Source organism: Galeopterus variegatus, unplaced genomic scaffold (genome assembly GCF_000696425.1).
Source record: "Galeopterus variegatus unplaced genomic scaffold, G_variegatus-3.0.2 Scaffold356, whole genome shotgun sequence".
Taxonomy (NCBI): domain Eukaryota; kingdom Metazoa; phylum Chordata; class Mammalia; order Dermoptera; family Cynocephalidae; genus Galeopterus; species Galeopterus variegatus.
This window is the reverse complement of record NW_007726467.1, coordinates 417,116-437,910: the sequence shown is the minus strand read 5'-3', so window position 1 is coordinate 437,910 and position 20,795 is coordinate 417,116. Positions and strand designations below refer to the sequence as shown.

The 20,795-nt window shown below is 55.1% G+C and overlaps 1 protein-coding gene across 1 annotated transcript in view; it reads right to left on the bottom strand.

The window, feature by feature from the left end:
• The window catches only part of FER1L5 (fer-1-like family member 5), a 55,806-nt gene that overhangs the window by 927 nt on the left and 34,084 nt on the right, over window positions 1-20,795 (bottom strand). The window contains 32 exon segments of the mRNA XM_008567913.1: window positions 185-294; window positions 473-666; window positions 742-841; window positions 1,074-1,215; window positions 1,421-1,516; window positions 1,780-1,868; window positions 3,046-3,185; window positions 3,439-3,587; window positions 3,795-3,965; window positions 4,378-4,469; window positions 4,675-4,836; window positions 5,411-5,530; window positions 5,804-5,908; window positions 6,034-6,084; window positions 6,590-6,615; window positions 6,762-6,924; window positions 7,007-7,159; window positions 8,213-8,317; window positions 8,629-8,790; window positions 9,025-9,206; window positions 10,054-10,131; window positions 10,233-10,362; window positions 10,582-10,747; window positions 10,850-11,027; window positions 11,651-11,753; window positions 12,469-12,583; window positions 12,863-13,026; window positions 14,118-14,249; window positions 15,469-15,624; window positions 15,837-16,014; window positions 16,707-16,807; window positions 17,774-17,898. Of these exon segments, the coding sequence (XP_008566135.1) occupies window positions 185-294; window positions 473-666; window positions 742-841; window positions 1,074-1,215; window positions 1,421-1,516; window positions 1,780-1,868; window positions 3,046-3,185; window positions 3,439-3,587; window positions 3,795-3,965; window positions 4,378-4,469; window positions 4,675-4,836; window positions 5,411-5,530; window positions 5,804-5,908; window positions 6,034-6,084; window positions 6,590-6,615; window positions 6,762-6,924; window positions 7,007-7,159; window positions 8,213-8,317; window positions 8,629-8,790; window positions 9,025-9,206; window positions 10,054-10,131; window positions 10,233-10,362; window positions 10,582-10,747; window positions 10,850-11,027; window positions 11,651-11,753; window positions 12,469-12,583; window positions 12,863-13,026; window positions 14,118-14,249; window positions 15,469-15,624; window positions 15,837-16,014; window positions 16,707-16,807; window positions 17,774-17,898 (4,138 nt within the window).

Here is a 20,795-nt window from a genome sequence, read left to right as displayed (position 1 = left end):
AAAGCAACTTCTGCTTGCCTCCCCTGCCCTTCCCACGAGTCTGTTCTCTTCTGATTGTAACTGAGCACTGAGCTGCGGTGGTAGGAAGTAATTACCCTTCTCCACTTGTAGGCCCACCAGTCACTGCCCCATGCAGACTGAGGAGAAAGAAAGATTTGGTGCCTTAGCTCCTCAGGACTCTTACAGGGGAGGGTGAAGTGTAGGGTATTGATTGGGTTCCGACTGGCCTCGCCCAGCTGGCTTGATCAAGGCATCCTTCTCTGACAGAATCTCCAGAGTCATCTTCACTTTGCCCTAGGAACAGCACAGGTGGGGAATGGCTGAGGTCCAATAACAGGAGCAAGGTCACTTTAGGCCCTCTTCCCAGGGTCCAGAAAGGAAAAGGGATTTAGCTAAGGTCCCCAGAAGTCTGTTAGAGGCAGGTTATGTGGCATAGCAGTCCTATTCAATAGACATCTTCCCCATCTCCTACCGACAAGCGCCATTTGTCACCATCAAGGACCTGGCAAGGCCACCAGCCAGTTACAGTCTTCTTTTTAAAGAGGGAGAAGTGCTTGTGTTGGAGGAAGTAGGGCCACTTGGGGTCGGCATCCATCATCCTGGTGGAGCACTGGTGGGCATGCCGGGCTGGGAGGGGCATGTCAGACAGATCCAGCTCCAGGACCCCTGAGCCCAGAGAAATGTCATCAGCAAGCAAGAGCTCCCTGTCCTGTGGTCAGAAGCCCTATGCCAGGACCTCACCTAGGAAGTCATCAGGGGAGAAGATGTCATTGTCCCAGATTTGGATGATGAGCCGGGCTGGGAACTTCATCAGTGTGGGGTCCAGGCTCCATATGTAATCCTAGAGGATGGCAGAGAACATGTTTCCAGCCTGTCTCCTTGAGACTTCCCTTGGACACCTTAGTTGCCCACCACCCAGTAGTGATGGACTATCAAGGAGGAGGGTTTCTGCCTCGGTACATGTTCCTAATATTCTGTACAGCATGCAGGTCTCTGGGGGGAAGGGGAAGAGCAGCTCCTGTAGCCTGAGGCTGTTTGTGTGCCCCCTCCCTGCCATGCCTCCAGTCTGTTACCTTCTGGCTCTGGACGCACACACCCTCTGCCGCCAGGTAATCCATGGTGAAGATGAACCGCCAGTTGAAGTCGCCCTCCCCAGTCAGGGAGTGGTAGTGGATATCTGTCTTCTGCATGTCCTTTTCTAGCCCATATAACCACCTAGGGTCAGAGTCTTTTCACCTGGGGTTCATGTGTATTGTCACCATCCCCGAGCTGGAGTCCTGTGGGAAGGGCTGGCCAGCCAGCTGATGCCAGGCACAGGTGAAAGTGAAGTGGTGTCCCCCCTAGAATTGGGATGACCCAGCAGGATGACAGAACTGGGGAATTCAGGAGGCTCTGCTGGAGCCCTGCCCCTCTCCCTCACCCTTTGACGTAGATGTCGCTCATCTTCTCTCTGCTTAAAGTTTCATCTGCCAGGTCCACATGGGCAGTTTTCCAGATAATGCAGCGCAGCTCATACCTGCAGCCACTGTGCTCTGAGGCTTTGCTGAGGAATAGCTCCCCCCAGCTGCAGCCTTGTTGAGGGAAGAGAGGCCTGGGAGGCTGCCCTCCATGCTCTTGCTGAATTTGGGAAATTCAGGGCAAGAAAGCTCCCCGTAGAGCTTCCTCTATTCCCAGTAGAGAAAAGAATTACTGCAACTCAGCATTTGAGGACAGTGGTGCTCTGCACCCTGGGGAGGCTGAACTGTGACATGTAGCAATTGGGAAATGGCTGTCACTCACCGTTTAGGTTTTCTGGGGCTGATGTTGACTTGGGGGCCAGGAGGCCCCAGCCTCTTGGGGAAGATGTCCACCCACATTTGCACCTTTCCCTAGAGCCAGGATGGATGAGCTGATGGGGGTTGCTAGCCTCTTCTCAGCAGGCTGGCCTGGGGGGTCCCTGTCCCAGGTTCTAAAGTCTGTTGAGATTGTGTTCCCAACCCTGAGGGATGGAGTATAGAGGGGTGACCGCCTACCAATTTCCCCTTTCTGTGTTCATTCTTTTGCCTAGAGAATAGTGCGGTGAGATTGGGGTATGGTGGCTTCAAGGCTGATGGCGTGGTGCTAGGATTTCACTTTTGACTGGGGTCTGGAGGGTTAATGCCACTCTGCAGGTCATGCTAGACAGCCTGTCTGGACAGGTCTCCAGTTTAGGCTTGGGGTTTTCTTTATTAAGCAGTTCGCGAGCCCTGAGTAAGAGGAAACCAGACCATCGGTCCAAATTTCCAGGTCATTTTATGTTATGTAACCACGACCTAAGGATATTAAGCTAGCCACAAAGTACAGAAGTCTACAAAAGAAGATAAGGGATGAAAATGGTGAGAAAAAGAGATGAACAGGAGAGGGAAGAACTAACTACCAACACTGGAAAATAAATAAATATGTCTGTCTTTCAAACTACTGACCTAGTTTTATTTTTTTGGAGTTGACCCCATTTGAGAAAACAGATTTAATGATAGTGGTTTTTAAAAAATGCTTAGCAGAGGACTTTGTATCTAGAATGTGGTATTAGCCTGAGAGATTTGGAGAATGAGATGAGCCATTATGGTGGCTGGATGGTGAATAATTAAGGTGCTTTTGGGGGTTTTTACTCTTGTATTTGGGGTTCCTTGCCATGGAGTAAACAGCCTGCAATTAACAGCCAGAACCAGGGTTGTAATGTCTGCAGCATCTGACCTGAGGTGCTACCGCCCTGCCCCTCAGGGGAGATTAAGGCAATGGAGACGTTGGCTGGTAGGGCTCCTTAGCACTACCCACAGCTGATGCATGGCCTCCCATTCTTGTAGATGACCTTTCCAGCTTAGAAATTTTCCGTTCTAAGTGACATCACCAGAACTTCTTGCTTTTTAACATGTGCAAAACATGCTTGTCTTCTGTGCGGGTACATACCCAGACGCTTGGCCTGTCCTTCCTCTCTCATTGTGGGCATTGTCCTGGTTGGATGGGCACCCCTATCTCCTGATCCAGCCCCTCCCATAGGAGGCAGGAGTGGCCCCTTCAGTCTCATACCTGGTCAATGCCTGGCTGGCTGTCACTGTACAGTGTACGGGTCTCCACGTGCTCAGGTACTAGCCCCTGGGTGTGCAGGAGATATAGTGCGAGGCGTTCCTTCTTGGGTCCCAAACCATGAATAGTAGGAGACTCGGGCTCTGGATTGGAGGGAGATGGAGGGAGGGGATCACGAGGCCATTAGCCTTCCCATCTCCCAGGTAGGTCAGCCTGGGTAGTGGACATGGTCACCTTCCACAGGAGTGAAGGAGAAAGGGGGAGGGCTGCGCTCTGGCACATGGGAGATTTTTCCTTGTCCTCTCCCACACCCCCAACCTTCAGCTCTTCCATCCTGGAGCCCCACAGGTTCCAGAGGCCTGTGTCTGCTCTCTGGTGGTATGCTGTGTTTCTCACCAAAGCTTTTCAGCTTGAATTTTTTCCCATTGTAAAAAACAGAGTCTTCCTTAGGGTCGAACAGAGGTGGAGGCAGCCCTTTGTGCTGGGCATGGCGTTCCAGGAGGTAGCTTGGGGGCATCTGATCCCGCCACCTAAAGGGCCCTGCCCTGTGGGGATATGTGAAGGAAAAAGTGGGGAGGTTTGGGTCCTGGATAATACAGAGCTGCAGGATGACCAGTGGTGGAAGCCTGGGCAGGTCCCGGCCCTGGTTCCCAGCCCAGGTCATGGGCCTTTCCCAAGGGAGCTGTGAGCTCACTCCTCCACCCTACCTCCCCCCACCCCAAGTCCCTTGCCCTAGACAAGCCCATTCTCACAGGCAATAAGATTTGGAGAGCCCACAATGAGCTCCAAAGCCAGACAGGAGTCGGTTTTCAAGGTCAATGATTGTGGTTCCAATCTTATCATCAGGCGAAAACAAGTCAAAGTCATATAGCTGGATCTCTAGATCCTTCTCCAGGGGGATGTTGCAGGTGAGTTCAAACATCCTAGGGGTGAGGGTGAGACTGTAGAGGCTGTGGGCCACATTATTTCCCTGCTCCCCTTGCCAGCATCTCAGCTCCACTCCACCCCCTTGTTCATTCCTGGTGAATGTGGAGAGCAGAGCATGGGACAGACTGCTGTCTGCCAATTGCTATCCCTGGTGTGGCTGAAAACTTTTGCTAGGCCTGGGGTATGAGGCTCTGAGCTCCCTTCAAAGGCAGAGTTTGAGAGAGAGGACAACCAGACCACCCGTCCTTTTATCTTCCATCTGTTGAACACCTAGAGCATGTATGACTCCATGCTAGGAATTTGGAGGCTGGAAAGAAATGCGGGAGTTCTCTGCCTTATGTAGCTTACTCCCAGCACCGTGTGGATGGGAGTGGAGAAGGAGGGACTGGGGGAGATGGGGCAGCTCACGTGCCAAAGATGGGATCCAGGGTGTTGGGCTTGTACGTGTCCCGGTTGCCAAGTGTTGTCTGCCCCAGTTTCAGGACCACATAAGGGTCACACTGGGGGTCAGATAGAAGCAGGGGAAGGAAAAGAAATGGGGTGTCACTCCAGGTTAGCCAGGGAGGGTGGGAGTGGAGCCCCTTGCACCAGATGGAGCCTGTGGGCAGTTGGCAGTCTGGGTGTCCGCAGCCTGAGGGAGCTCCAGGAGACAGGTTTAGGGCAGGCCGTGGGATGCACCTGGGCTGGGTGGGGGCTGCTCTTTACCAAGCCATTGTAGTCCTGGGGCTGCAGGTTGATGGCTCGTACCACGTACACCCGCACCAAGCACAGCTGAGGGAAGTTCCCTCTCTCAGGCCAAACTGAGAACTGACGCGGGGGCTTGGGGGCTTTCGGATTCTCAGGAAAAGGGTAGATTCGGAAAAGGCCCTGGGTGAAGAGTGGGGAGGGAGGGTGTTGGGGACCGAGCCTGGCAGTGCTGGCGCAGGTCTGTAAAGCCTTCCTGGAAGTGCCCCCAACCCAAGTTCAGGAGGGAGGGGGTCTGGCAGAGACAGAAGGCTGAGAGGACAGCAGAGGTGCAGCAGAAGGGTCTGGCAGGGACCACTGTGTTGAGGAGGGGTGTTGGGCAAAGGAACTGCGGTGGTTAGGGGAGTTCCTAGTTTCTGCTGACATGAACTCTCATTCTACCCCCATCCATCCCTTCAGGCTTGAACTTGTTTTCCAAGGCTCTGCGGCCTGGGGAGACCAGCATGGGCCAGAACTGGGAGAGAGAAGGCCCTCGCCCTTCCTGTGTAAGGGGAGGTCTCCCCGAGTCCCTCTCTGCTCCCCCACTCCCAAAACTGTCTCTCAGGCCCTCCCTGCTCATCCTCACAATGAGCATATAGAGCCAGGGGTTTTTTCGTCTTCTGGGGACAGAAGGGACACCGTGTGGATGGGAGTGGAGAAGTAGGGACTAGGGGAGTTGGAGACAGGAGCAGCTGAGCTGGGATAGGCAGACACCTACCTTGAACTCCCCTACCACAGGGCTGTCCAACTTGGGCTGCTCCTGGTAGAGTTTGAAAGTCTGGCAGAAGTCCTGCAGGCCTTGGAAGGCTGGCACAGCCTCCAGCTCACAGTCATATACCTGAGGGGTGGGGGGTGGAGGTGGGGACAGGCTTGTGGGAGGACAATTCCCAGGATCAGGAGATGGAGAGACCACCAGCTCCCAAGTCTTCCTTCAAAGCACCTGCCCAGCCAGCAGCCCCAGGGGCAGTAGACGGGGTGGCTTGTGGAGGTGGCTCTGGGAGTCATGGAAGACAGTGAGGAAATGTCCCTACTTGGCGGTTCCCAGAGGAATCAAGGCTAGGTCTGCTGGCCTCTCTCAGCAGGAGGTTCCCCCTCCCAGGGGCCTCCAAACCTTTAGGCTGTGGTAGTCTTTGTACTTATTCTTCAGGGACTTGTGACCATCTCCTGTGGCCCAGAAGAACCTGCTCCACCAGTCCACGTCATGCTCGTACTCATCCTGACAGGGAGAGGGTTATTCTGGCCCTCACTCAGGGGAAGGCCTTCTCCCCCAGATCATGCTGCTCCCACCTCCCTCAGCTGACGGGGGTTGTTCCTTGTTCTCCAGGGCTGAGCCTACTTCACCTCGGCTTTGCTGGACTTGAACCAGAACTTTTCACAGAGGAACCCTAGGAACTGCAAAGTGAGAGGGTGAGCAGGGTGAGGCCAGGCAGCCCCACCTCGCTCATCGGCTCTACCTTCCGAGGAGGAGAGAGGGGGCCGAGAGGTGCAGAACCTCAAGCCCACCCCGACCTACTGAGTCAGAATCTGCTTTTGATGAGGATGTCGAGGATTTCTGTGCATCAAGTTTGACAGTGCTACCCTAGAGCAACAGTTCTGAACCCTGACAACATTGGAATCACCTGGGAGTGGGGGGCGTTATTCTGGTGCCTGGGTGCTACTCCCAGCAGTTCTGATGGAATTCCACAGTGGCCTGGGTCTCAGCAGTTTTTAAAACTCTCAAGTGATTCTAATGTGCAGTCTGGGCTGAGAAACATTGCTTCAGGTTCTCATATATGATTAGGCCTCACGCATGGGGCACAGAGACCAGCACTCTGTTTAATAGACACCCCTCCTCAGGGATAAGGGTTGTCCCCTGTAAACAACGTGGAAGAAGGTGGGGCCTTAAGCCTTTACTCACGTCCTGGTGCTTCTTCACAGATAGTGCTGTGTGGAGAGAATGCAGCCGTGAATCTCAGGAGAGGGGACAGGCCTGAGGAGGAGGGACCCCATAGGGGAGCCAGGGCCTTGCCCCACTCCCAGCAGGGGCTTGGTGGTGAGGCCTGGGGAAGGACAAGGAGAAAGGGCCATACTTGGAAGCTGTGGGGACACATAGTCCTGTGCCCAGGGGTCACAGAAATAGTGCTGGAGGTAGTCGAGGTTGGCCTGACCCACCACGGTCTGCTGGCCAAAGTCCCGATTGTCCACCACCTTCACCACGAGGGGCAGCGCGTAGGCCTCCTCCACAGGCATAAACTGCAGCCCCAAGGAGAGGTGGGGAGCATGAGGTCCCTGAAGAGAAGAGGACTGCCCCAGCCCTTGCCGCAGGGCCTCTTACCACCGTGAGGAAGAGGACAGACTCGGACTCAGGGAAGTTGGGGTTAGTCTGGAAGTCCCTGATGGGTTCTGTTCTGAGGGACTCTTCCCCGATTTCCACCAGGAGCTGGGGGGACCTTGCCGCCTTCATGTTCCGAAGGCCCCAGGCCAGGATCTGCTGGAAACGAAAAGGAGGGCAGGGCAAGGGGTAGGCAGTGCCTTGTAATGGGGTCCTGGCCAGACAGAGAGGGGCTGCCTAGGAATAATGGTGCACCAGGGAGCATGCAGTGCTAGGGAAAGAGGCTGAGCAGAGCAGGCAGTTTGCAGGCTCACCCAGGACTCCCTGTCCTGTGAGGGATCGAGCTCAGCCTCCAACCCCTGACCTCCAGCACACTCAGGCATTGCCCTTCCTCCCCTGCTGCCTGGTGTGGCCTCTCACCAGTCCCCACGCCTGTGTTCCTGCAGCTGGCTATCTCTAAGGCCCACAGAAGCAGGGGGTGCCCACATTCCTCAGGGGTCCCTTATGTTACCTAGCTCACTGCTGACCTGTGTCCTGTAGAACTCCATGGCTACTTAGTGACCCGGCACCCTGAGATTTCTCTTTCAACTGCCAGACACTGGGCACCCCAGGAAATGTCTACGCCCTTACTCGTGACGGCCTCCTCAGGCACCCAGGGTGGAAACCAGCCAGGTTGCCTGATCTTGGGGAAGCCTCCAGTCCCCAGAGGACCTGGCCATCTTTTGCTCTTTGCCAAATTTGTGGCAGGGCACATAGGTTCTGATGTGAGGACCTCCACGGTATGCTCAAAAGAGAAGTGAGAAACATCCTGGCATTTGGAGTCAGGTGGGGCTGGACCTAAATTCTGGCTCTGTCACCTAGTCCCTGTATCACTGTGCATGGAATATGTTATTCTTGGTTTCCTTCTTGCAGTAGTTCCTGCTGCACAGGGGCAGCGTGAGTCTTTAATGGGATAATGAATGCTATGGCCCTTTGTCTACTATCTGCTGCAGAGATTTGCAGTAAAATAATTTAAAATGTTTATCAGAGTCTGTTTTCTTCATTTTTTTCCTGTCTCCTTCCATCTCCCAGATAGTATCTTCTTGGGGTCCAAGCTTTGGATCAGGTAGTCAGAGAGGGCCAGCAGAGTGCTCCACAGTGCCCCTGACTGCTCTGGGTGATGCTTGCCCCCTGCCCACCCAGCCCCTCTTCCTCCCACACCATCGGCACCTCAATGGCCATCTTCTTCAGCATGGGCTGGATGCTCTTGGGGAGTGTGTAGACCCCATTCTTCCAGGGAACACTTAAGATTGGCAGGTGCTTTTCTCTGAGCATCTGAAGGGATGGGGTGGGAGAGCAGGGAGCATGAGGTCCCTTTGGGCTGGTCCTACTGTCCCTATCCTTAACTCAAGCAGGTCCCTTGGAGGGCTCAACTGAGGAGGCCCCAGAGTCCCATGGGCAGGGACTGGCAGGAGAGGTTAGGGGAGAGGTTGGGCAGGCCGGCATCACCAAGCTTGATGTTCCCTGGTTTCCAGGCCCCAGGCCTTTCCTTGGGCCCCTCCAGCTGTGGAAACTTGTGGCAGGGGGTGGGCCTGGGTGGGGGCACCGAGCACTACACTTCCCAGCCAGGCCTTCTCTCCTCATACCTCAGTCTCGAGGATCAGCTCACAGGATGCTAAGATCTCGCCCTCTTCCTCCCCCAGCTCTTTTACAAGAGGGTGCCACCTCATGGGGGGCAGGATCCGGTCTTGGAGATCCAGCCAGACCACAGGGGGCCACACGCTCCGTCCCCACAAGCTCTCCTTGCCCTGAGGGATGGGGGTGGGGGCAGTTCACAAAACATGGAAGCCAAGCTGGCAGGGTTCCAGCTCCCCGCCCAGGCTTCTGACATGGGTAGGGTAGCAGCCATCAGTTATGCTTACACAGTGCGCTCTGCATGTCAGGCCTCGTTGGAGCACTTTCCATATATATTTCTCTAAAATGAAGCGCGCTCAGCAGCTCTGCAAGGCAGGTCCCTTCCCTCCTGTCCAGCCCTGCCTTACCTTAGCTGTGCACTGCCACAGCTCCAGCACCACAAGCGGTGGGCTCTCTTTGGTGTCCTGGGGGTTCTCGTACAGGAGGAGGTGCTGGAAGATGAGCGTCTGGGCCCACGTGGGGCCTGCAGAGCTCCTCAAGGTTTGGGTGCGCTGGCTGTGGTTCAAGAAGACCACCCGAATGAAAGGCCCTGGAGCGGGGAAGGAGAGGAGGGAGTCATGTCTCCGAGCTGTTGGGTGAGGCTCTCCTCTCCTCTGCTGCTGCAGCCACTGGACGAGGTACCCAGGGAGGCCCAGGCAGGGCAGCCACTGCCACTGCCAGCTACCAAGGAGGCCACCTCAGCGTGAGCCACAGAGCACCTGGGAGTCCTTTGGTTCCATCTGTGCATTCTTCACACCTGCCATGGTTGAGGCCTGAGCTTCACAGAGATGGAGGACAGAGGCTCCTCTGGTGGCCCTTCCACAGCCCCAGTGCGTGGCCCTCTCCATGGGGGTGGGGAGACCTCATGGACACTACTCCTAGCAGACATCCTGTGAGCCATGTCACCCCCTGCCCCGGCTCCCTACAAACAGTGCCACTAACAGGAGGGGGCAGGAGCACGCGCCTTGCCCCCTGAAGCAGGCGGTGGTTCTTCCTCACAGGACTGAGCACAGGCTCCTCTGCACACAGCCTGCTCCCTGCCCTTCTCTTCCATCCAGCTACAAGTGACGGGCGGTGCCCAAGCATGCCCTTCTCTTGCCTTCATGTCTCATCAGTGCTGCCAGGAGAACTCGCTCTTCAGGGCCCAGCTAAGTGATCACCACTGGGCAGAGCCCTTGAGCTCCCCCTTCTAATCCCACAGCAATGGGGTCACAACTCAGAGCAGCCTGCCTTGTAGTCTCTGTCTTTGTGCCTTTTCCCCAAACCATGGCCATGAGCTGCTTGGGAGAGGGGTCTGCATCTTTGTGACCCCCATCCTTGCCACATTCCTTATACCGTGGGGTGGCCACGTCATCGGGTGCTCGGGGGCTGGGGGACAAGGGCTGCTTGCCGCCTACCCTGGAATGTCAGGATCTGGTTGGACTTCAGGTTCCGGGCCTGGTAGATGTAGCAGAGGAGCTGGTAGTAGTGGGGCTCTGGGTAAAGAGGAGCCAAGTCAGTCACCTGCCCCTAAGGTCCCCCACCCTCAGGTACCGCCTCTGGAGCCACCTGAATAGACTCCCAATTCAGTGCTCACTGTTGAAGATGCAGTAGATAAAGGGCATGTCGGGGGGCCGGGTGTCCTCTGGAGCCGCCCTCCAGGAGTCCCTCCACGACCGCGACTTCTCATCCATTTCCTTTTTAGCATGGTGTTTCAGATCCACATTCTGTGCCCAGGATGGTCTCTCCTGAGGCTCTTGGGTGCTTCTCCCATCTCCTCTAGCCCAGGCCAGGTCACCCTCCTGCCCTCACAGGTGCCACCCTCCCAAGCCTGAGGAGTGGGGCTCAGTCCTCCCTGCCCCAGCAGTCAGTGCCCCATCCACATCAGGGCCTGTCTCCTCTGGGAGGGGAGATTGCAGGCATCACCCAGCCCAGTGAGGCTTTACCAAGGACCCCTCCAGGAGGAACATGGGTGCAATGCCCCGGTCCTTGTTGGGGGCCAGCCGGCGGTGCCAGCAGCGGCGGCGGAACCGGCTCTGGGGCTGTGGGTTCAGGTGGAACTTGGAGCCGAAGGTGCCATATTCCCAGCCCTCGTTTTCCTCCTTGGCCAGGCTGGCACCGTGCTGTGGGGAGAAAAGCAGAGCTGTGCTCCCACCCAGCAGCCCCTCCCCGCTTGTGGATCCAGCCCGTTGTTGTCCCAGCCAGGGCCCCTGCCCGGTGGCACTCACCGGCTGCAGGAAGGAGAGGGTCTCTTCCTCGAAGCTGAGCTGCCTGTGGTCCCGGAAGCGCACACGCACCCAGCGCCGCCGGCGGCACGAGTGGTAGGTCTTCTCTGCTGAGCTCCAGACCTGCGGCCGGCCCGAGGGTGGGATCCCCACTCCGTACTCCCAGCCTGCGGGGGCAGGACCGTGGCCTCTAGGTCCCCAGGCTCCTGCAGTCTGGGAGGCTTGGACAGGCGTGAGGGACAGGCCCTAGAGGGTCCAGGTCTCTCTGGCCCTGAGGTGAGGAGAGGGAGGTGTGGTCATGCTGTGTCATCTGGATGGCCTGGGCCCAACTGCCCATCTTACAAATGAGGACGATGAGGCTCAGAGTCATCCTGTGACTCTCACAAGGCCACACAGCCCGTAAGCAGGAAAGCTTGCATCTTGAGCCCAGGCCTTCAGACTTCCAGCCCGTTGCTCTGTCCCTGGTGCTACCTGAGGTGAATTTGGGCTCCATGAGCAGGTTCACGTTCACAGGCATCTGCCAAGCCTTGCTCTGGGCCAGGCCTCAGGAGGCGCTTCCAACCTGCACTGTCTCAGAACTGGGGCCCACGCCTATGGAAGGGGAGGAGAGCCAGCTCTCTGGAGACTGGTTGACTCCCAAGAATTTGGGCCCATCTCGCCTGAGAAGTTTGGCTGCTCCGAGGCTGTCGGAAGTGTCAGATGTCCCTGCCTGCCCGGAAAGGCCCCTGCCGGCTGCAGTGAGTTTGCGGCCCCAGGCCCTCCCACCCTCAGTCCTTAGCAGAGAACTGACCCTCATTGTCCACCGCACGGTTCAGCTCCACAGTCCAGCTCTTCTTAAAGTGCCAGCCTTGGGGGCACTTCACCTCCTGCCGGGACTTCACGGGCTCTCCATTCTGTGGGGGGCAGAGAGGCCCAGCTGACGGGCACGAGCGCTGGAAGGTGCCACCTGCGCTCGCTCCTCCCACATGCCTGTTTGTGGACCTGCTGTGGCCACAATGGCCTCCCAGCCCCGGACCAGACAGCGCTTGCTACGTTGATGACAACAGGGTATTCACTTTATGACTTGCCTTTTTGAACCATAAACTGCTCTCTCCTTGTTGAGAAGGGGGGGCTAGCATGCATTAGAGATGGGTTAGACCTGCCCTGTCCAATACAGTATCCACCAGCCACCTGGGGCGACTTAAATTCAAATTAATTAAAATAAAAAAAAAAATTCAAAGTTCAGTTCCTCAACCTCACTATCACCACATTTCTGGTGCTCAATAGCCACACGTGGATGGAGCAGATATAGAATATTTCCATCATCACAGAAAGTTCTGCTGGACAGTGCTGGGTTAGACGAGCCCCAACAGATGCTCTCCTTCAGGGTAAGCACCCCCTTTGAAAGAGTTCCTGAAAGGAATCCCTGTCTCCCTTGTTTTCTACGGTCTCATTTAAGGGCTCTCTGGCCTGCTGTCTTGGGATACAACCCCCCAGCCCCCATCCAGAGTGTGTGGGGAGCAGGGCTCAGATCATAGCCCTTTCCCTGGGACAGCCCAGCTTCTGAGGCTCCCCACCTGGTTGCCTTCCTGGTCCCCCATCCCCTGAGGTGGCTTCAGCCCTCCTCACCACGTCCGTGTTTGGGATGGCTGCAGGCACCCAGGCACCTGTGGCGTCGCGGCCCTGGTTCTCGTACACCTCCTCCAGCACCTGGCTCTTGTTGATGTCTATGTCCAGGAGGAGTCTGGGGGCAGCAAGACCCCAAGCTCCCAGCACATCTCCCTGAACTTACAGGCCCCTGTGGTTGTCTTCTGCGGGTCAAGCACTCCCCTATGTGCTCTCGGCAAGTCAGGCCAGTGGGGCTGACAGCCAGGGCAGGGTGGTGGGCAGGGCCATGTGTCTCATGCAGCCCAGCCTGCCTCTCTGGGGCTGCTGCTGACTGGCCCTCTCAGGTGAAAAGAAGGGCCACCCCATGGGGCATACCCAGGGCACATGGGCTTAGGAACTGCACCCCCAGCCTTACCTCCTCTGAGGCTCCACTATCCAGTTGTCCTGCCAGTGCCATCCTGGGGGCACCGTGAAATACGTCTTGGGGAGGGCCTTGCGCCCCTTGACATCCGAGAAGTTGGGGCAGCGGTACAGCCCCTGCTGCCCCCACTGGTCTTTATACTTGGCCTGATTCTCGTACTGGAGGAGGGGAGGCCGTCAGTACCTGCCACCTCCTCTAGCACTCAGTGCTGGGGACGTTGAGACCTGCACTGGGCCCTCCACTCTGAGCTGCCGGCCCATCCTAGAAATGTGGTAGCCAAACAAGAAGGGGCCACATCCTCATTGCACAGGTGAGTAGGCTGAGGCCGCGAGGTCAACCCTGCCCCAGGTTGGTCAGCAAGCAGAGTGGAGCAACTTCCACACGACCTGCCCACTCCCCATCACTGCAGACCCAGGGGAGCCCACTCCTGCCACACCACTGGCCGGCCACCCTTGCTGCCTCTGGGCCTTGTCTTCCACATCCCTTTACTGGGCCAGAGTCCCTGATCCCTGCACCCCACCCTAAATCCCCACTCCATCTCTGTGTCTCCGAGCCCTACGTAGGGCTGGTTATACACATTATGATGTAGCCATCCACACTTGCAACTTAGAAACTAAAAATGTGTTTTAATTCAGTAAATTAAAAACCCTGACCCTCAAGACCACGGCTCTTGAGCCATGTCCTCCTCTGGGAGCAAAGTTCATCTCTGCCTCCTTTGATTCTAGGGCAGTCTCTGGTTGCAGCCCAAGTACCCCTTAGGTTAATTGTTCTGTGGACAGATGCCTCATATCCTCTCCTCTGACCATGCCAGGCCTCCCTCTCCCAGGACTGGCCTGTAGAACCCAGCTGGGGTCTGCAGGGGTCCTAGGCTGCCATGTTGGTGACAGATGAGGCCCCCTACAATTCAGAGCCTTGCTCACCTCACATGCTGTGCACTAACTGGAAGAAAGTTCCCATCAGAAAGAGAGGGACCAGGCCCTGGAAGGCCACTCAATCACCCTTTTTGTCACTGTGGCTTGTCAACAAGGTATCCCAAGTTGGCAGCATTTGAGATTGCTTTAGTCTGTGCTACCTCTTTGAGACCCCTTTTATAATTCTCAAATTCCATCAGTAACATTTTTCTCCATCTCCAGTGTTAGGCGGCTTGACCCTCCCTTCCTGCACTAAATGCCCTCCTGTGAGGCCATCTCTACCCGTCCCCCTGCCGCCTATCCCAGAGCTTCGTCCTGTGCCCTGGGCCAACACTCACCGTCTCCGCATACACCACCATGTTGCCCTGGCGGAGCAGCTGCAGATCCTTGCTGTCTGTGACATTGCCAAGCCACATGCAGACCCGGAGGTGGGCCGGGAGTGTGTCCTTCTGTCCTTCACCCTCTGGGTACTGAGCCAGAAGCAGGTCAATCCCAGGGGGTGCCAGTCTCCCAGGACAGGGGTGCAGGTGAGGGAGGGGACATACACACCCGGAATGGGTCACACTTGCCCCTCCCCTAAGGCCCAGGAGCAGAGGACCTCACACTGAGCTGGGTGCTGGAGCTAAAATGTGAAGGGTAGAGTTCTGCCTTCCAGAGTAGGGGATGACATACTTACACCGTGTGAGCCTTGCGTGTGGCGGGGGGTGGGAGGAGATGCTGCTGAGGGAGCCCGGGAAGGCTCCACTGAGGAGCAGTGATCAGGTGACATTGATCATGATGCTAGCAATCATTTATTGCATGCTTGCTGTGTGCCAGCACTACGTTAAGTCCTGCCGAATGTGCAGCATATGCCTGATCCTCACTGTCCACCATGGGGCGGGCATCATTATCACCAGGCCCATTCTACAGAGGAGCAGACTGAGGCCTGGACATGGTCAGGATATGGCCTGTAGTCACACAAGGCTGTGAGTGGCAGAGCCAGGATTCAAGTCCCAGAGGTTCTTGCAGGATGAGAAGACTCCGATGGGCAGGGGGCAGGCAGGGGAGCTTGCACAATAGTGGACAGGGCAAAGGGCAGGCACATTTGGGGACAGGAGAAACCCAGAGTGGCCCAACTGCTAAGAGTACAGGCAAGAGAGGGTTGATGCAGCCAAGGTGGCTGGTGGCTGGGGGCCAAGTGGCAATGGGGAGCTGGGGAGAGTCTCTGGGGGGGAGGGAGTGGCCTTCCACCTGACTCCCAAAGGAGGGCTGGAAGCAGGAAGGCTGCTGTCAGGGCCTGAGTGGTGTTCGGGGTGTTCAGTCAGTCTGTTTACAGCTTGCACCTGATCTGATGGACTGGTGCTCAAACCTTATAGGCATTCACTATTTTGTAGTGCACCTAATCACAGTCCAGGGGAGAGATGACAAGGGACTGGACCAAGTAGTGGCCACGATGATGATGGAGGAGACAATTTGAGGAGCATTTATGAGGGATGTGGGCTCAGTCTCAGCCCACATCTGACAGCCAGCCATAGGCCCCTGCCCTCCTCTGGGGGCTATGTAAACCCCATTCCACCTGGTAAAAGGCCAGGAAGAGAGGACATGGACCACGCTGTGAGAGAGGCCCCGTGACAGCTGCCCTACAGTCCAGGGGTTCCCTGGGGGCATTTCTGGGCCCTGTCCTCCCCTGAGGACCCCCTGCTTTCCCACCTGTAGGAAGAGTGTCTGAATCTTCCCACAGAACTTTCCGGAGTGCAGGGCCCCCGTTGGGGAGAACAGGATGGTGTGGGCAGGCACCCGCGCGAAGGCTACTCGCTGCTCACTGGCCATCAGCCAGATCATCACATCTGGAAAGCTCATCTGGATCTTCCCACAGAACTTTCCGGAGTGCAGGGCCCCCGTTGGGGAGAACAGGATGGTGTGGGCGGGCACCCGCGCGAAGGCTACTCGCTGCTCACTGGCCATCAGCCAGATCATCACATCTGGAAAGCTCATCTGCGGCTGCAGAGGCAGGAGAACATCAGGCCCCAAGTGACCAGCTCTGAGCCCTGCTTCCAGCCACTGTGTCCAGCACCCACCTCAGGGAGCACAGAGTTGAGGCGGTACAGCCAGTCCTCCACAGTGGCCACCATGTCCCTGGGCATGGCTTCCTTGGCCTTTTGGGCCAGTTCCTGCAGGAGGAGGCTACGGAGATGCCATCTCTTCTTGTCCAGGTCTGTGGCTCTGGGCTGATGGGTCATGCAGGGCAGAGGATGCCTGTGGCCAGGACAGGGCAGCAGGTGGCTGGGCCTCCCTCCTGTCTGCCAGTGTCACAACCTGTGGCCCTGCCTTAGGCCAATGTGCCCTTCCTAGCCTTGAGATTCTGCCCCCTCCACTGCTGGCCTGGTCTGGGGAGCCCTTCCCACACCTCCTTAGGAAGCTGCTCCCTGTGGGTCTGGCCTGGGCTCTCATCCAACCTGCTTCCATCCTCCCAGCCCCTGCAATGTGCCAGGCCCATGCCTGAGGACCCCCCTGTGGGGAGGGGTATGTGCCATGAGACAGAGGGCAGAGCCAAGAGAGGCTCTCTGGTGAGTCTTCCAGAATGGGCTTCCAGAACAGGCAGAGCCCTGAGGAGGGCACTTTGGGTAGAAGGAGCAGCAAGCAATGGGACAGAGTGGACTTGTCTGAATAGAGGGGCAAGGCTGGTTTGTAGGAGCCTCTGCTGTGGGTGTGGGACAGAAGGGACCATGCCAGGTGGGGAAGTCGGGGACATTTTCTGGAGGAGCCTGAATGGGAGGGAAGAAGCACCTCTGTTTGGGTGTCAAGCCAGAAAGAGATTTGAGCAGAGCTTATGCTTCTTGAGGAGGTAATGGGGGGTGTTCTCTAGGGTGCTGCCTAGACTCCTTCTTCAAGCCAGATCTAGCTCAGCCCCAGCCCAGGGTCACCCCCCAGGGTCCCCCCACTCCTACTTGCAGTCCTCCACCAGATCCCTCAGTAGTTTCTGCCACTGGTGGAGCAGAGCTGGGTCCTTTGGATTTCTCATGGATTTCAGGGTGTCCAGATTGGCTTTCTAGACAGCAGGAGAGAAACAGTGAGAGCTGGCCTTAGCATGGAGCTTGCCTGGGACAGGCTACAGGGCCAACTGACCCAGACTTTTTCAGGCAGGACCTAGGATGTCAGTCCAAGGCTGTCATGTGCCCTTGCAAAGGTAGGACCCCTCTCCCCCCTACCCAACAGAAGAAATGGATGGCAGGGAGGAGCCGGATGGGGTAGGACCAGGAAGCAGTGCAGAGTCCTGACCCTGAGATGCTATCTGTAGGTGTGAGAAAGTCATGTCTAGGGTGGATGCACCAGATGGCTTTCCTGAGAACCACACTCCTCGACAGGCACCTAAGACCCTTTGTGATCTGACCCCTTCCAGCTTCTTTGGCCTTATCTTCATGTCACCTCCATGCCTGCCACCTAGAACTACAAAAACTGGCACATTGCCACAGCTTTGCACGTTATTCCCTTCTTCCCTCCACCTCCCCTAACAAACTCCTACACATTCTTCAAAACCCTACTGAAACGTCACCTCCTCTGTGAACAACTCCTGTCTATCGTCCCTTCCTCTCTTCCTCTCTCCTCCCCCACCCCCAGTCTCTCTGAGCCTATAGCTCTCCATCCTGTATTTCCATTGCATCTAGCTGCATTACACGGTAACTGTCGGCATATCTGATGTCGTCAGACCATCCTCTCTCCTCCCCCACCCCCAGTCTCTCTGAGCCTATAGCTCTCCATCCTGTATTTCCATCGCATCTAGCTGCATTACACGGTAACTGTCGGCATATCTGATGTCGTCAGACCATGAGGACAGGGGCTGTGTTCATTCACTTTTGTGTCTTCAGTGCCTAGCACTGCATCTGGCACATTCATCTCAATGATGTGGAATGCATGAATGAGCTGTGTGACCGGTCTCGTATGACAGTGAGGCATTTCCCTAGTCTCCCTTCCACCATCTAAACGCTTCCCTGCACTGTGCTCCTGCACCTCTCACCAGACGGTCCCGAGTAAAGTGGAGGAGGTTGAGGCAGTTCATGCGGAAGCCGACGTCCTCCCAGTTGGAGGTCACAGCCACGACAGGCTTGGTGTTGTACCAGGGCACGTAATGATAGATATTCCCTGAGACACAGAGACAAATGGGGGAGGGGTGTCTGAGGGACTCCTCTCACTGTGTCGCCTTGGAGGACCTCCCCTGGGCTACCTCATTCCTCAAAGATGGAGTCTGCTAACAATGCCAGTCGGGAGGCTGGGCTGGAGCCCAGTTGGGAACACTTGCACTTTGATGCACACGGCCAGCCCTGCTGAGCATTCACTGTGCACAGTGTGGCATGTGGCCTTTCAAAGCCCCCGTTTACAGGTGGGAAAATCCGGGCCCATGATGGGAAGTGGTTTGCCTAAAGTGACACAGCCAGGCGGTCATAATGCAGGCATCTGGCTCCAGAGCCCCGTGTCTGAACCTCAGGCGAGATGCAAAGAAAAGCACCACGCCTTGAGGTAGGGTCTCCCTTCTGGGTGGTCTACAAGGCAGAGGAGGAGTGGGCCTTGGGTTCAGGGAAGAGACCTGGGCAGACGACTAGGGTGGGGGGCAAGTACAGATGAAAGCCAGTGATGGGTATGGCAGGCTGGTTCCCTGGCAATGTTCCTTACTGAAATGTGGGGGCTGGCTGGGGGTACATGAAACATACAGGATTATTTTTCTGAAATGCACTGCTAAGTTGGCCTCAAAGGAAGACATTAACAGAAGCCAAAAATTTTATTTATTTATTTATTTTAAAAAGATGACCGGTAAGGGGATCTTAACCCTTGGCTTGGTGTTGTCAGCACCACGCTCAGCCAGTGAGCGAACCAGCCATCCCTATATAGGGATCCGAACCCATGGCCTTGGTGTTATCAGCACCGCACTCCCCCGAGTGAGCCACGGGCCAGCCCCAAAGCCAAAAATTTAAAAAAGCAGAAAGCAGAAAGTTCTGTGAGGCAAGCAAAAGCCAAAGCTGACTTCATCCTCTGAATTTCTGGCAAGTCTTAGAGAACTTGTGCAGGGGCACAGGGGCCGGGAGAGAAAGCCTAGGCTGCCCAAGGTGGGCAGTCTAACAAGAGACCCCTTGTGTTATGGGTGGAGTTGTGTCCCCTGTAAAGATATGTTGAAGTCCTAACCTCCAGTACCTCAGAATGTGACCTTATTTGGAAATACAGTCATCAAAGATGTAATTAGTCAAGGTGAGGTCACACTGAAGTAGGGTGGGCTCTTAATCCAATATGATTCATACAAGAAGGGAGACAGACACAGGAAGATAACAGCCACGTGAAGACACAGAGACACAGGAGAACACCATGTGAAGACTGGATCAATGCAGCTACGAGATAAGGAGCAGCAAGGGTTGCCAGCAACCACCAGAAGCTAGGAGAACAGATTCTCCCTCAGAGCGCTCAGAAGGAATTAACACTGACACCTGATTTTAAACCGCTACTCCCAGACCTGTGAGAGAATGAATTTCTGTTGTTTTAGGCCACCCAGTTATGGTACTTTGTTTATGGCAGCCCTAGGAAACTAATACACCATGCAAAGCTGGCACTCCAAAACCCAAACCCTCAGGGCCAGGGTGAATTAAAAAAAAAAAACCCCTCACACAGATGGGGCAGTGAGGAAGCTTGCCTGTCTCCACTGTGGCTCTGGGTGGAAAGAAAGAAAATCTTCCCCAAATTTGTAACAAGTGGGACCTCACACAGGTTGGCATTCTGAATTCATGCTACCTGTGTAAAGAATGTCAAGCAAAAAATTTAAAAGTGGCCCTTGGTTGGCAGTGCCCCAGGTAACTGGGAGGAGCAAAGGCAAATCCTCTCTGCAGAATGAAATGTCAGCCAGATCTCAAAGAATTTCCACAAAATTCCAAGAAAATGAGCAGAACCAATACACACCCCCTAATCCAGCAATTCCACTCTGAGGTGCACACCCAATAGAAAGGCATACACAACATTATCAAGAGACATGTTCAACAATGTTCATAGCAGCTCTAATCGTAATAGCCAAAAGTTGGAAACAGCCAAAATATCTCTCAATAGTAGAAGGGATAAATAGGTTATGGTATATTCACACCGTACACTACTACACAGCAATGAGAGTAAATGAACTACAATTATATCCCACATTGTCTGGATTTGTGAACACATTTTACAAATAAAATGATGAGCAAAAGAAGCCAGATACAAAAGAATACACACTAGAGGGCTGGCCGGTTAGCTGACTTGGGAGCACATGGTACTGGTAACACCAATGTCAAGGGTTTGGATCCCTACATGGGCCAGCTGCCAAAACAAATAAATAAACAAAAGAATACATAGTATATGATCTATTTTATATAAAGTTAAAAAAAGAAAAGTAAAAAATGAAATGGAGGTTAGGAGAGTGGTTGCCCTTGGTGTGGGGTGGCCGTAGAGGGCACAAGGGTCCCTGGGTGCTGGTGTTCCACTTCATGATCTAAGGGCTATTATGCGGGTATGTTTGCTTTGTGATAATTCATTGAGCTCGACACTTTGGTTTGTGTCCTTTTCCATAGGTATGTTACACTTACACTTGCATCAAAAGTATACTGAAGGAATTAAAAAATAGTGGGAGAGCACAGCCTTGTAACACCAAAGTCAAGGGTTTGGTTCCCTGTGCCAGCCACCCCCCCACACACATACACAAAATAGTGGGTGCCAGCCACCACCCACACACACACACAAAATAGTGGGGGCAAAAAGGGCAAAACAAATGTGTAAAATACAGTGTGTCAGATGGTGGAAAATATCATGCAGAAGAATAAAGTGGGGAAGGGGAAAATGGACCTGCTAAGCAATTTTGAATGGAATGGTTACCTAAGGCCTTTCTAAGAAGATCTAGAAGAATTATCCAGAATGCAGCCCAGAGATAACAAAGTGAAAAATATGGAAGAGAGATTTAAAAATATGAAGGACAGAATGAGAAGGTCCATAGAGGATAGAGTGAGTTCCAGAAGGAGATATAAGAGAAAAGGAGA